General features: G+C 27.2%; 1 protein-coding gene across 1 annotated transcript; it reads left to right on the plus strand.

Moving 5' to 3' along the window:
* Positions 1-10,665: 10,665 nt before the first annotated feature.
* On the plus strand, positions 10,666-12,114 carry LOC149891265 (ATP-dependent DNA helicase PIF1-like). Its single transcript, XM_090082061.1, has 2 exons — positions 10,666-11,098; positions 11,180-12,114. Exons 1-2 carry the CDS (start codon positions 10,666-10,668, stop codon positions 11,917-11,919), a joined length of 1,173 nt encoding a protein of 390 aa, XP_089938187.1. The 3' UTR covers positions 11,920-12,114.
* The last annotated feature ends 704 nt before the right edge of the window (positions 12,115-12,818 follow it).

Consider the following 12,818-nt stretch of genomic DNA (forward strand, 5'->3'; position numbering starts at 1 on the left):
ATGAAAGTTTAAAAAAAAATATCATTGATTTGTTACCCGTTCCTATACAACACTGTAAAAATATTATAGCCTATGAATATCGGCAAAAATTATGGAGAGAGATGAGTCAATGTGAAAACCTGAAGGTAAAAGAAAATTTAAAAAGTGATTTGATAGTGTATGATTTGTTGTTATTAGCTGCAGTAGTTAAAAATTATTGTAATCAGGTTTTATTAAAAGAAAATTCTTCTTTAAATATATCGTCAGAAGATTATGATTACTTATGGCAACCAGATGAAATTATTTGCACCATATGTAAAAAAAAATGTAATAAATTAAAAGCGGAAAATGTGAAAAATCGTTTTTGTGAAATTGAAATAGAAAAGCGTTATAATCAAAAAGAAATAGATTATGTGAATTACAGTCATGAGAGTTTAGCAGATTTGTTATACGAGTGGTTAAGCGAAGTGAATTTGTTTGCTTTGTCTGATTCAATGCAAAATTTGATTCAAAATGAAAATACGTCAAAGATCAAACAACGTTTATTGTTTTTAACGCAAACTTTATATTTATTAAAAAAATGGATTTTACTGATCGAAACATACGGAGAAGGTTATAGTTGGCAAAATGGGTATATGTGTAAAATCATTAATATGAATATGGACGAAGTCATGAACATCATACGATGGTTAGGTAAACTATTTTTAACACAACGCAGGTATGACATTTTATTTGAAGAAGATATGATTTTTCAATTTGATTCTATAGATATGGATTTGTTTTTGTTAGAAGATAGTAGATTTTTATTTAAAACCTTTTTGGAAATATTTCGGGTGATGAAAACGTTATTACAATCGCGATATATACATTTAAGTGAGAATGACAAGGTAAACGATATACAGTTGTTTTCATTACTTTCTGACATTGATGAAACACAGGTAAAATTATGGCACCAAGTATTGACTGTCAGTTTAAAATCTAATCATGCTGATAGTGAAAATGTTCATTATTACGAACAACACTTATATGAAAAAGAATTTCAAAAAGATTTACAAAATATCTTAAAATCGGTACTATATCATTTTGAGAACTACTTAGTCGTTGATCATGATCATTATACTGGAGAAGTGTTAGGTTTAGCTCACAATCTATGTAATGTATCTTACGGTAAAGTTTCTTCTCACAATATCTTAAATATATACGCTCACAACTCTGTATTTGATAACGCCGTCATGATCATCAATAGTCTACATAAAACGTTAGATTTTCCTTTGCACGATTTAGATAATAGTACCAGCAGCGATTATGAAAATTTAATGAAATACTTTACTTTTGATAATTGTTTTTTTATAGCGCAAAATAGCGCTAAAATTCGTATCGTAGATTTTTACAACAAAGTTAGAATTGTGGATTCCTATCGTTTGATGAACATGTCTCTCAATGAAGCTACCTCCATGTTGACTTCAAAGTGTAAGAATGATTTAATTACGTCAGCTGTAAGTTATTTTTATCAATATGGATTTTTGGATTACGAATCCATGACTCATTTATTGCAAAATGAATCTTTAAAATCTTGTTTGACTAAAAAATTAATTTTTCCGTATTCGCAATTGGAATTACATTTATTAGAAAAAGAATACGAGTCAATACCACCCATTGAATTATTTGCTAAAAATGATTTATCAAAAAGTGCTACTTTGGAAGAAGAAATGGATAAAATTAAAACGGATTACGAAAACGTCAAATTGATTTGGAATTTTTTTAAAATTAAAAATTTAAAAACCTTGTTGAAAATTTATGTGGTGATTGATTCGTTAAGTTTAGGAATGGCTTTGATTGATTTTGATAATAAAACGTTTGTGCAAACCGGTTTTCATATATTATCTGCTGTCAGTATATTTAGTTTTGCTAGTCATTTTAACAATTGGATGAGTGGAATAAACGTACAACATCCTCCAACTCACGAACATCACCAATTGATTGAAAAATGCGTTCGAGGTGGAATGTCGACCAACGGTTCGTTCAAGTTGGGAATAAATACAGACTATTACAAAGATTATTTGAAACTAAACTATATAAAAAATGATTTTGACACTTTGATGTTTTTTGCTGACGAAAATCAACAATATGGTGGAGCTCAGACGGGTCCCTTAATATGTCAAATGAATTATCATTTGGATTATGATACCAAAGACTTTAACGAAGTTTTAAACAAGTATTATACACCGCTTCACCGTTTAGAACAATTTTCCACTGATGCTTTTGTTCATTGTAAATTATCCATGAAAAAAGAGTATCAAGATAAATGTCACGGATTTTCACCTATGGTTCAAAGGGGACATATACCTTTATATCAATACAGCCCATACGAAATTTTAAAGTTGAGAAAAAAATTAAACAACGGACAATATACGATTGAAGAAGATAAATCCGTAAAGTTGTTGATGAAAGTAGATAGTCACGTGACTGTCGAAACTTTGGATTATTTAAAATGGTTAGTAGAAGAAAGAGGGGTTGTGATTGAAGAAATATATTCCGTTATGCCTGTGTATCGATATCCTTTAAGCGCTAAAAGTATACATTTTTATATGAAAATGAGAGCTGAAGCACTAAAAATAGGAGATTTGATTACTGCTGCTTTGTGTAAATTTATAGTCAATGGACAATATGGATTTCACACGAGAAAACCTGAAAAAAATATCAACATTAAAATCTATGTTCATACGCAAGAAAAACTGAGACAATGTATCAAAAATCTGAACGAATTGTACGAAACCATGATATCTGAGGGAGTTTCACCTGATGAATTTAAACAATGCTTACCTCAAAGTTTTCAAAAGTTTTTTTTCGTTAATGGACAATTTATGACTTATAATGCTGAAGATATATATTTGGACCTTAATAATCAAAAAATTTCAAGTCAAGAAAATCCAACCTTACCTTACGATTCTTTTTTTAAAGAGTTTTTAGCTACCAAAATGAAGAACCTCAACACTAAATCTGTGGTTTGCAGTTTAGAAGGTGATAACGTAGACGTTTTGAATTTATTAGTGGATGATGTTGAAATCAATTTAAAAAAAGCAGTGGTGACTTTGGTGGAAGAAAAATCTAAAAAAGTGAACTTGAGTTTACGAATGATAGCTGCCAAAATATTAAGTAACGCTAAATTGAATATCAGTCGCTTTGTCTTTGATTTACAAAACATGTGTGAAAAACATCAAGCTAGCGCTCATTTAATGGTGACTGACACTGATTCAGCTTGTTTTATGATCATGAGAGAAAAGAGTGACAATTTCAATTTGAATGACGAATTTCAACAATGGATAAAAAACGATGATCAATTTAATCCATGGATGGATTTTTCAAATTATCCTAAAGATCATTTTAATTACAATAACGATTATGCTAAAGCGCCGCATCACTTTCAAGATGAAGTACCACCTAAGGCTGTTATTAATAAAATTATGGCCATGGCTCCCAAATGTTATATGGTCGATGTGGATAAGGAAGGTAAATTGAGCACTAAAAAAAGATTCAAAGGTGTACCTTTATATAACATCAAAATGAACAATTATGTGAATGGATTAGATTGTTATCCATGTACCAACCATATCATGAAACAACAGTGGAAAAATATGATATCGAAAAAAGACCAACACGTGTTACAAAATCGTATGGGTATTAAAAGAAGCGGAGAAGGTTTTGATATCGCTATCAAAGAATGTAAATTACAACTTTTTAAAAAACCGAACCAAAAGTTATATCCTTTTGATTGCGGAGTAATGGCTGAAATTAGAGGGCATCATGTTTTGAAACCTTTAGAGGAGTTAAATAAAACTGTTTTACCTAACAAAAATGCTTTTTGTAGCGACAATCACATAGAACAATTAATACGATTAGAACATGAAATTATTAAAAATCATTCTTACTTGAAAAGAAATAGACATTTTATTGACAATACGGTTTTACCTTTTTATAAATTATTAAAAAATTCTATTTACGATATACAAAATAATTGTGAAATAGAAGTCACGAGTGATGAAACCATGTTAAATAACGAATGTAGTATGAGTGACGTTTTGTTGTAATAGAGGTGTTGGATAAAAAACATTTTTTCAATAATAAGTGATAAATGTTATTAGTTGTAACTGTAATAAATTTTTTATAGCAATACTTTTGTAGGTAAAAAATAATTAATTAATTAAAAAAGATGGAAAATGTCATGGTTATAAAGCAGCTCATTGAGGAAATAAAAGAGGAAGTAATGAAAACGAATGAGTGCAAAGAAAAAGACATGACAGACGATGTACAAGACGATCCTTCAGTGATTCAGAAATTGGATAAAGTTTTCAAAAACGTGCAAAAAATGGAAAAAGAGTATTTGGTAATTCACAAACACGCTCAAGATTTCATGTTCCTTGTGAGAAAAAATTTGGAGTCCAGTCATAAATTGAAAAAAAAGCATCATTTGATGAAAGGAAGATATCACGAACTGTTTTTAACCAAAATTAATAAATTTAAATATAGTTTGTGTTTTCAATGTCAAACGTATTATAAAAAGAAAGTTTACGGATATTATTTATGTCCTATTTGTCAAATGAAATGTTGTAAAAAGTGTGAAAAAAAACATGTTAAAAAACATCATATTCACTATGATATGAAGGGACAATGTTAGAATGGTATTTTTTATGTTAAAAATAAATGGAAAGTGTTGTTTTTTAGATTACATAAAAAAATGAATGAATTATATTTGGAAATTTCTGTATCATTTGAAGAAAAAGGCGACAAGGCGACAAATTTCATTTGTAAAACGATAAAAAATGTACATCACATTGAGTGTTTGTTAGAAAATAAATTGGACATTGATTTAATGTTGTACCCGGCTATTTTGGATCCGCTAATCGAAAAAGAAATCATCGTGACGTACTTTTACAATGATTATGTTAAAGAAAAATTTTCTTTTAGATATAAAGAAATTGGAGATTTGGCAGAATATCAATTTTTATTATGTGATTGTACTTTTCGAAGTTTTGTTTTATTTAAAAATGTTAACGTATCACCTCAAATGTGTTACATTCCTTTACTGTTAGCTGTTAATAAAATAAGAAGTTTTTGTGTAAAGGAGAGCCATTATTTTAAAAAATATTACAAGTTATAAAAAATTTTTAGAAAAAAAGACAAAAAATGAAGTTGGAAAAAAGCAATTTGGAAATTAAAAAACAACTGATCATTTTTTAATTCAACGGAAAATATGACGGTGATCAAAGGTTTGATTTTCTTATCCGTTTAAAAAAACAAAGACGTCAATGTGAATATATTATTTGAAAATTTAAACGGTCTTGTCAATGAAGAAATCATAACGTACGTTTTAAAGACAATGGAAAGAGAAGACATTAAAAACTACGTTAGAGCGAGCAACAGCGTAAGAATGGAAACGCAACTAACGTATTTTGGATTAGAATTAGACTTGGGATGTGATGAACAATACTACTATTCCTTTGTTAATCATTGTATAGATTTTACTTTAAAATGTCATTTGTTGAAAAGTAAACATGTCAAAACATGAAACTTGTTTTATTATATAAGCGTCATTATTTTTTACACATTTTTTATTTCATAAAAATGACAAGTATAACAGACATGAAAGTCATTGCGACTTTTTATGACGAAGAGTTAAATTTTGTTCATACACAATATTTTTTTGATTTGACTGAAAATTGGTTTGATAGGTTAAACAAATGTCAATCGGAAGATATTTTAGCTTGGTTTCACACTGGGGCCAATGCTATAAACATAAAAAACGAAGTTTTTTCCGTAAAACACGAAGTTTTTACCGTAAAAAGCGAAGAAAAAAAAAGTCCATTGCTATAAACATTCAAAAAACTCCGTTTTTAAGATAAAAACTTCGCTATTAAATCCAATGCTATAAACGAACAAGGGAATCGCCTTTTCAGATAAAAAATGCGTTTTTTCGAAAAAAAACTTCAGATTTTTGATCTCAATTTTAGATATTTTCTTCGTGATTTTTGGCGGCCATTGTTGGAACAACGTTAGCGCTTCAAAATCATTGAACATTTTTTGTTTGTGTTTTTATGCAGATATTTTATAGATAAAGCTTAAAAGGATTTTGGTAACTTCATAATAAACAATTACTTAAAATCTGCATTTAATCGATTATTCAGTTCCTTGTTGTGCTTCGTTAACAATGCATGCATGAATTTAAAATTCCATACTTATTTATGAAGGTTTTCGATAGTAATTCTGATTAAACAAATTTTTCATAGTGTTTGACTAAAGAAAAGTATAAAGAGTTGATAAATATGCCATATAATACACAAATACACAACAAAATAATACACAAATACACAACAAAATAAAATGCTGTTTAAAGAACTTAAAATGTTACTAGCAATAAAGATCAGAGAAAACAAAGAGGTTCTTCTTGGGAAGCTTAGTATGTTTTAATTAGCAAACTATTTAAATAAAAATATGTATTGCTACATTATATTTTATACATATGTATATGTATATATATATATATATATATATATATATATATATATATATATATTTACAAATGTTATAGTATAAGTATGTAATATATTTTATATATTAACATAATATAAGTATGTAATCAATCAATCATATTTCTAAATAAAGATTTTACTTTCGAGTTTATATACAAATAGTTATAAACTAATGTAAAGTAAGCTACTAACAGTGCTAATGATATATAACAAGGGTAATAATAATGGCAATTTAATCATTCTATTCAAAAACAGCAGAGATATATTACAGTATATAAAATTAACAGTGATAACATGATGTAATGTATAGTATATATCAATTTTATATATATCTAAATATATATATATATATGTAAATATATATATACTTCCAATAGTTTTATTAACTTAATACACTAACATTGAAAATAGCTTCTCCTACACTGTATAATACGATAAATTGTGTTGGTAAAGATTCCATGACAGTCTCTGAGAACATGAAAAAAAATATTTGTGCCAATAAAATGAAGAAATGCTTAGTATAATGTTGCAAATTGCTTAGTATAATGTTGCAAATCATCTTTAAGCCTAGTTTCTAAAAAATCTAATACAGCTCTTGAGACTCGATACTGCTCTCGAAAAACGTTGTCAGAATCATCTTCGTTAAAAAAGCGACCATTAAACTAAAATGATATTGAAAAACAAAACAAAAATATAATTTCTGCGCCTATTTAGTTTGATTTCTGATTTTGTTCGATAAAAAATCATTAAATATATATATATATATATATATAGTAATTTTAAGTAATGTTTTAAACACCAACCTCTCGAGGCAATCGGTGGCGAAGCTAATTTTCTGCAACTTCGAAATCTAAGTCTTCGCCCGAAAAAATTAAATTCATGTTCCTACTTTAATTTTACACAGCTTTTTTAAACACCAAATACTAGAATGTAAAAATATTCATAAAAGTAGAATAGACAGCACAGCATACTTAATGACTAATAAAATTCATTAATTAGGCCTAATAAATAAAAATTACAATAAAAATTACTATTATATAACTACTATGTATTACGGATAAAAAAGTTCGTGAATTTTAGTGACGTATACGTTTTATGCTTTATAGCAATGGCCGAAAAAAATACAAACAGCGATAAATTCTTCGAGATTACGAACTTTTTTTCGTACGTGAAAAATTGCGTTTTTACGAAAGATTTTTTTTCTCGAAAAAAACTTCGAATTGTTTATAGCATTGGCCCCTGGTAATAAACAATATAAAAAAGTAAAATTTGATTTATTAGAAATGAATCAACCTGTTTTAAATATTAATCAACAAATACTTTTAGAAGAAAATGTACATCACTTTTCTGAATTTTTAGGAGAACAATTGATGGAAGTGTTAAAATATATTATACCACTTTATTTAGATAAACTTTTATCAGATAATCATCAATTGTCGTATTATACTTTTTCACGATTTGTAGAAATGTATGCTTTTTTAAACAATAAAAAATAAGATTTACTTTTTTTAGATTTATAAAAAATTATGTCCATAGACGAACAAATGTGCCAATGTTACGAAGAACTGAAAAAACATGATAAATTATCAAAAGAATATGCAAAATTAAAGTTTAGAGCTTTGAGAAAATTTTTAGCTTACAAATGGTGGTTAAAAGATGTCACTTTGAAAAATATAGCTTCCGATCAGTTTTTGGAAAATACCGCTTCTCATTTTTTGAATAATCATCATAGAATTAATTTAATTAAATCTTGTTTGGCGGATCCTAAAATTACAGAAAATGTGTTGAATGTGCAAAATTTAATTAATGATAAATGTATGGATAGAAATCACCCTATTCAAATGGCAAATTTATTTTACAGTTCTTTAGCATATCAAATTTACGAGGGAATTTTAAATACGACAGAAGACAATCTTAAAATTGTATTGGAATTTATTTATTACAAGTATAATTTTTATTTTTTATCAAGGTTTTAGTGTATTTTTTAGATGATAATTATTATATACGAAGAAGAAAATATAAAATATATTCAACATTGGGAGATGGATTTCTTTACGTTTAATTTTGAAGAAGATTTTAACTTAACGATTCAGTATATAAATGACATTTGTGAGCAATTGAATCCTAATAATGAAATTGAAATTGGATTGTATAGTTTAAACAATAACAAAAGTTGGTTTATAAAAACTTTATATGACTGTAGCGAAGAAAAAACGTTCTTTTTTAAAACGCGTATTGGACAATTGTTTTTATTGTTACCCTTATTGTAAACAGGAATATGGTTATATAAAAAAAATGATCCGTTTTTTATATTTCATAGACAAGTAAACATTAAAAAATGGCATATTATTTAACGTTAAAAATCAATGGTGAAACAGGCGATTTCAAATGTGGTATGGATTTATATTGGGTGGAATATAAAGGCAGCCATGTAGTATACACCAATTTTGAAAGATATTTATTTTTCGAATCAGTCTGTATGAACGCTGAATATTTAATCGATTTGAAAAGCGAATTTAAATTTATAATGGATGAGGATATTCAAACTATTAAGAAAAGTTATCCATTGAATGGTGTGAAAGATCGTGAAAGATTTAGAGGAATTGTAAAAAAATGTTTGGAAGAAAATCAAGATTATTTTTTTTACGCTAAAGAGTCGTCATGTGTATTGCTTGAAAAAATGAAAGGGTTATTATAAAATAATGACAACAAAATGTATCGTAATAAAAATAAAAGTTTAAATTTTTTGTAATGATGTTGTTATTTTTTTAAACAAATATTTTAGAAAAAAACTAAAACAATGAGCAATAATATCATCCGCAAAGACGATGAAATACAGAACAAGAAAACAGAGGATAAAATCGAACTGAATTCAGACACTTATTTTTTTTAAAAAAGGTGCTTAAAGAAGAATACATGAATAAATATACTTTAAAAGAAGATTCTCCGATATCCAGGCTTGAAATAGAAGACTTTATTGAAACTAATGAACAACGTCGATTTATGATTTATGAGATGATGATAAAAAATAAATAAAAAATTTGTTATGTAACATTAATATTTGTTAATAAATAATTTTTTTAGGTAATAAATAAAAAAATGGAAATGAACAAAAACAACGAAGAAAAATTTAATTCGTTTGAAGAAAAGTCAGTTCAGGAATGGATCAAAACTTTCTTTGTAAGTTTAAAAGATGAAAAAAAAGAACAGCAAAGCGTGGTTATAAACGTTCATATCATTAATCATTTAAAAAAAAAAGACTATCTGGATATTTCAGAAAAAGCAATAAATTATTTTTTGTTAATGCTGACTTTGTATATTATAATATACATGTTAATTTATGTTCTCGTGAATAATATTTTTTAACTATCATTTGTTACGTTTTAATAAACATTTTTTATTTTTAAAAATAAAATTTATACATTAATAAAAAAGGAAATATGGGTGAATTGTTCAAGTGTAGCAAATGCAGTAATTTGTTTTTTGAAAACCAACTGATTCAAAGTTATTGCAAATTTTGTTTTGTAAAATTAATGCGGATTCCTTGTGTTGTGGATAATGAAGAAAAAGTGAAAACGTATTATGATGTTTTTTGTAAAATGTGTCACCATAGGAATAATGGTCATGTAAAAATTTGCTGTACGAATTGCGACAAGATGGTTTGTTTACGTAAAAAATGTTTATCTCTTCATTTTAAATTAAATTCCTGTTTTTTCTAAAAACGAAGATGTATTTTTAGTAAAAAATAAAAAATGAGTGAAAAGAAAATAACTGAAAGTGTCAACATACGTAAAAATGAAATCAGCTGTGAGTTAAAAAAGAAGTACATAAAAGAACTTAAAATGCCCAAAAACTATGTACATCCTATTGTAGAAGTAACAGAACTTAACGATAACGAACTGATGAAAAAAGACCTTTTTAGTCACATGAACGAACTTAGATATTTTTTGGATAGAAATTCACGTTGACTTTTTTTGGATTGAAATTGTCGTCGACTTTTTTATTAAGAATGTTGTAATTGTTTTACGGTTTTATACAAGTAGTATAGATTATGAAATAAAACATTGTGTTTTTTATGCTTGAAAAATAACGGTTGTCATGATTACTTGTAAAAATGATTTTTATTCCATAAATTTGAATTACATTTTAGTTAATAATAATGAATCAAGAACAATATGAATTTTTACAACATGTGAACATGGGACACAATGTTTTTTTGTCTGGTAGTGGCGGATGCGGTAAAACGTACATGTTAAAAGAAATATACCAAAGACACAAAGACAAAAAAACGATACAAATGACAGCTTCAACAGGTGTAGCAGCTCAAAATATTGAGGGAATCACTGTTCATAAATTTGCGGGTTATAAAAGCACTATGGATATCGTTCAGATTATAAAGTATATGAAGACGGAGGAAAGAGAACTTTGGAAGGAAGTAGATGTTTTAATTATCGATGAGATATCCATGTTAGACGCTGATTTTTTTGATTTACTGCATCAAATCGCTCAAAAATTGAGAGGAAATATGAAAGTTTTTGGCGGTATTCAACTTATTGTATCAGGTGATTTTTATCAACTTCCACCAGTCAAAGGTAACTTTTGTTTTACGTCTACCGTTTGGACGCGCTGTTAATTTAAAAATGTAATACTGTCACAAAGTTTTCGTCAAAAAGAAGATTTAAATTACTTTCATTTATTACAAAGATTAAGAAAAGCTCAGTTGTCAGAGGATGATATTAATTTATTGTTAGAAAATCATGTTGAAAATTATACAGATCATCCTTTGTGGTTAAGATGTTTTTTTACTCGCGCTCAAGTTCAAAAGTACAACGAAGAAAAATTAAATGAAATAAAAGGCAATGTCATCGAATACCATAATACTACGACTAACAAAGTCTATGAAAAAGAATTTGCTATTCCTGAAATGATAAAAGTCAAAGAAAAAGCCAACATTATGTTAATCAAAAATATAGACGTCAGTCTTAATTTAGTCAATGGTACTCGTGGTACATTTCAATTAAGTCACGATGGTAATCCCTTATTTATAAGAGAAGATTCTTTTGTTTATCCATTAAAAAAATACGAAGAGGAAATAAGGCTTAAAAACAAAGTGGTCTCCAAAAGAAGCGGATATCCTATTGTTTTAGCTTTCGCTTTGACTGTTCACAAATGTCAGGGTTTAACCTGTTACGGATTGTATATAAAATTAGACGATAAAGAATTTAGTTCAGGTTTAATTTATGTTGGATTAAGTCGAGTTTGTAATTTAAAACAATTGAAACTTTTTGGAAAAAAAGATACCATTCGAAAAAATCTTCAAGCCATTAAAGTGCGATTTGAAGTTCAACAATTTTATGACGCCATTGAAAAACAAAATATTAGTTTAAAACGAAAATATACAGAAGTTGAATAATTTCTTTTTGATTTAAAGCTATAGTCTTTTTTTATTAATAATAAATGTGTTACTTATATTGAGTTGTATTTTTTTGTAGTGTTATTAGCGAAAGATGTGTGCTGCAGGTAAAATATATTGGAAAAAAAATAAAAAACAATTGATTAAAAAATGGAAACGACAAGCGCGATTAAAAAGAATGTTAGTTAAAAAAAATAAGTTAAGAAAAAGAGGAAAAGGTATTATTGCTACAGTTCCAGCAATACACAATACGGTTGGAAAAATTCCGATAGTAGGAGATTTTATAAAAATGTTTTTGTAATTTATTAAAAATAAAAAAGGTGTAAATACATAATTTGACACGTAAAAATATAAAACATATTCAAATATATAATAGCTAGCTCTATTTTGATGTTTAATTAATTGGAATCGGATTTGATTATGTAACAATGAAAAAAAGAACAGTTTATAAAAAAGCTAAAAAATCAAAAAGGTATAACACCTTTCATAGTCGAATAAAAAATAAAAGAATCAAAAGAGGCGGTTTTCTACAATTTCTACCGTTAGCTTTAAATTTAATAAGCTCTTCAAGTCAATAACATGAGTGTTGAATCTAAAAAAATAAAACTGAGTGATAAAGAAGAACAAAATCTAGGTGATTATTTGAAAGAAAAAGGATTTTCAGGGTACCATTTAAGAGGTGATCAGACAGAAACTGAAGAAAATGTCAATCCTGTCAAACATCACATTTTTAACAGTCATGTCGATTCTTTACCTGAAAATACCATTATTGTGGGACCTACAGGAATTGGTAAATCTTCTTTATCTAGAGATTTATTAAAATTAGGAAAATATCCCTACGCTGAAATGGTTTTTATCATGCAAAGAAGAGAACCGAGTGAACATCAAATTGAAACATG

Source organism: Hydra viridissima, unplaced genomic scaffold (genome assembly GCF_058129835.1).
Source record: "Hydra viridissima isolate aposymbiotic clone 2 unplaced genomic scaffold, HvirCarnegie_v1 scaffold_3, whole genome shotgun sequence".
Lineage (NCBI taxonomy): Eukaryota > Metazoa > Cnidaria > Hydrozoa > Anthoathecata > Hydridae > Hydra > Hydra viridissima.

Excerpts from the sequence above, each read along its gene's own strand:
- LOC149891265 (XM_090082061.1), top strand. The coding sequence starts at position 10,666 with ATGAATCAAGAACAATATGAATTTTTACAACATGTGAACATGGGACAC. Across the intron at positions 11,099-11,179 it reads TCAACTTCCACCAGTCAAAG|AAGATTTAAATTACTTTCAT; the intron begins GTAACTTTTGTT and ends TTCGTCAAAAAG.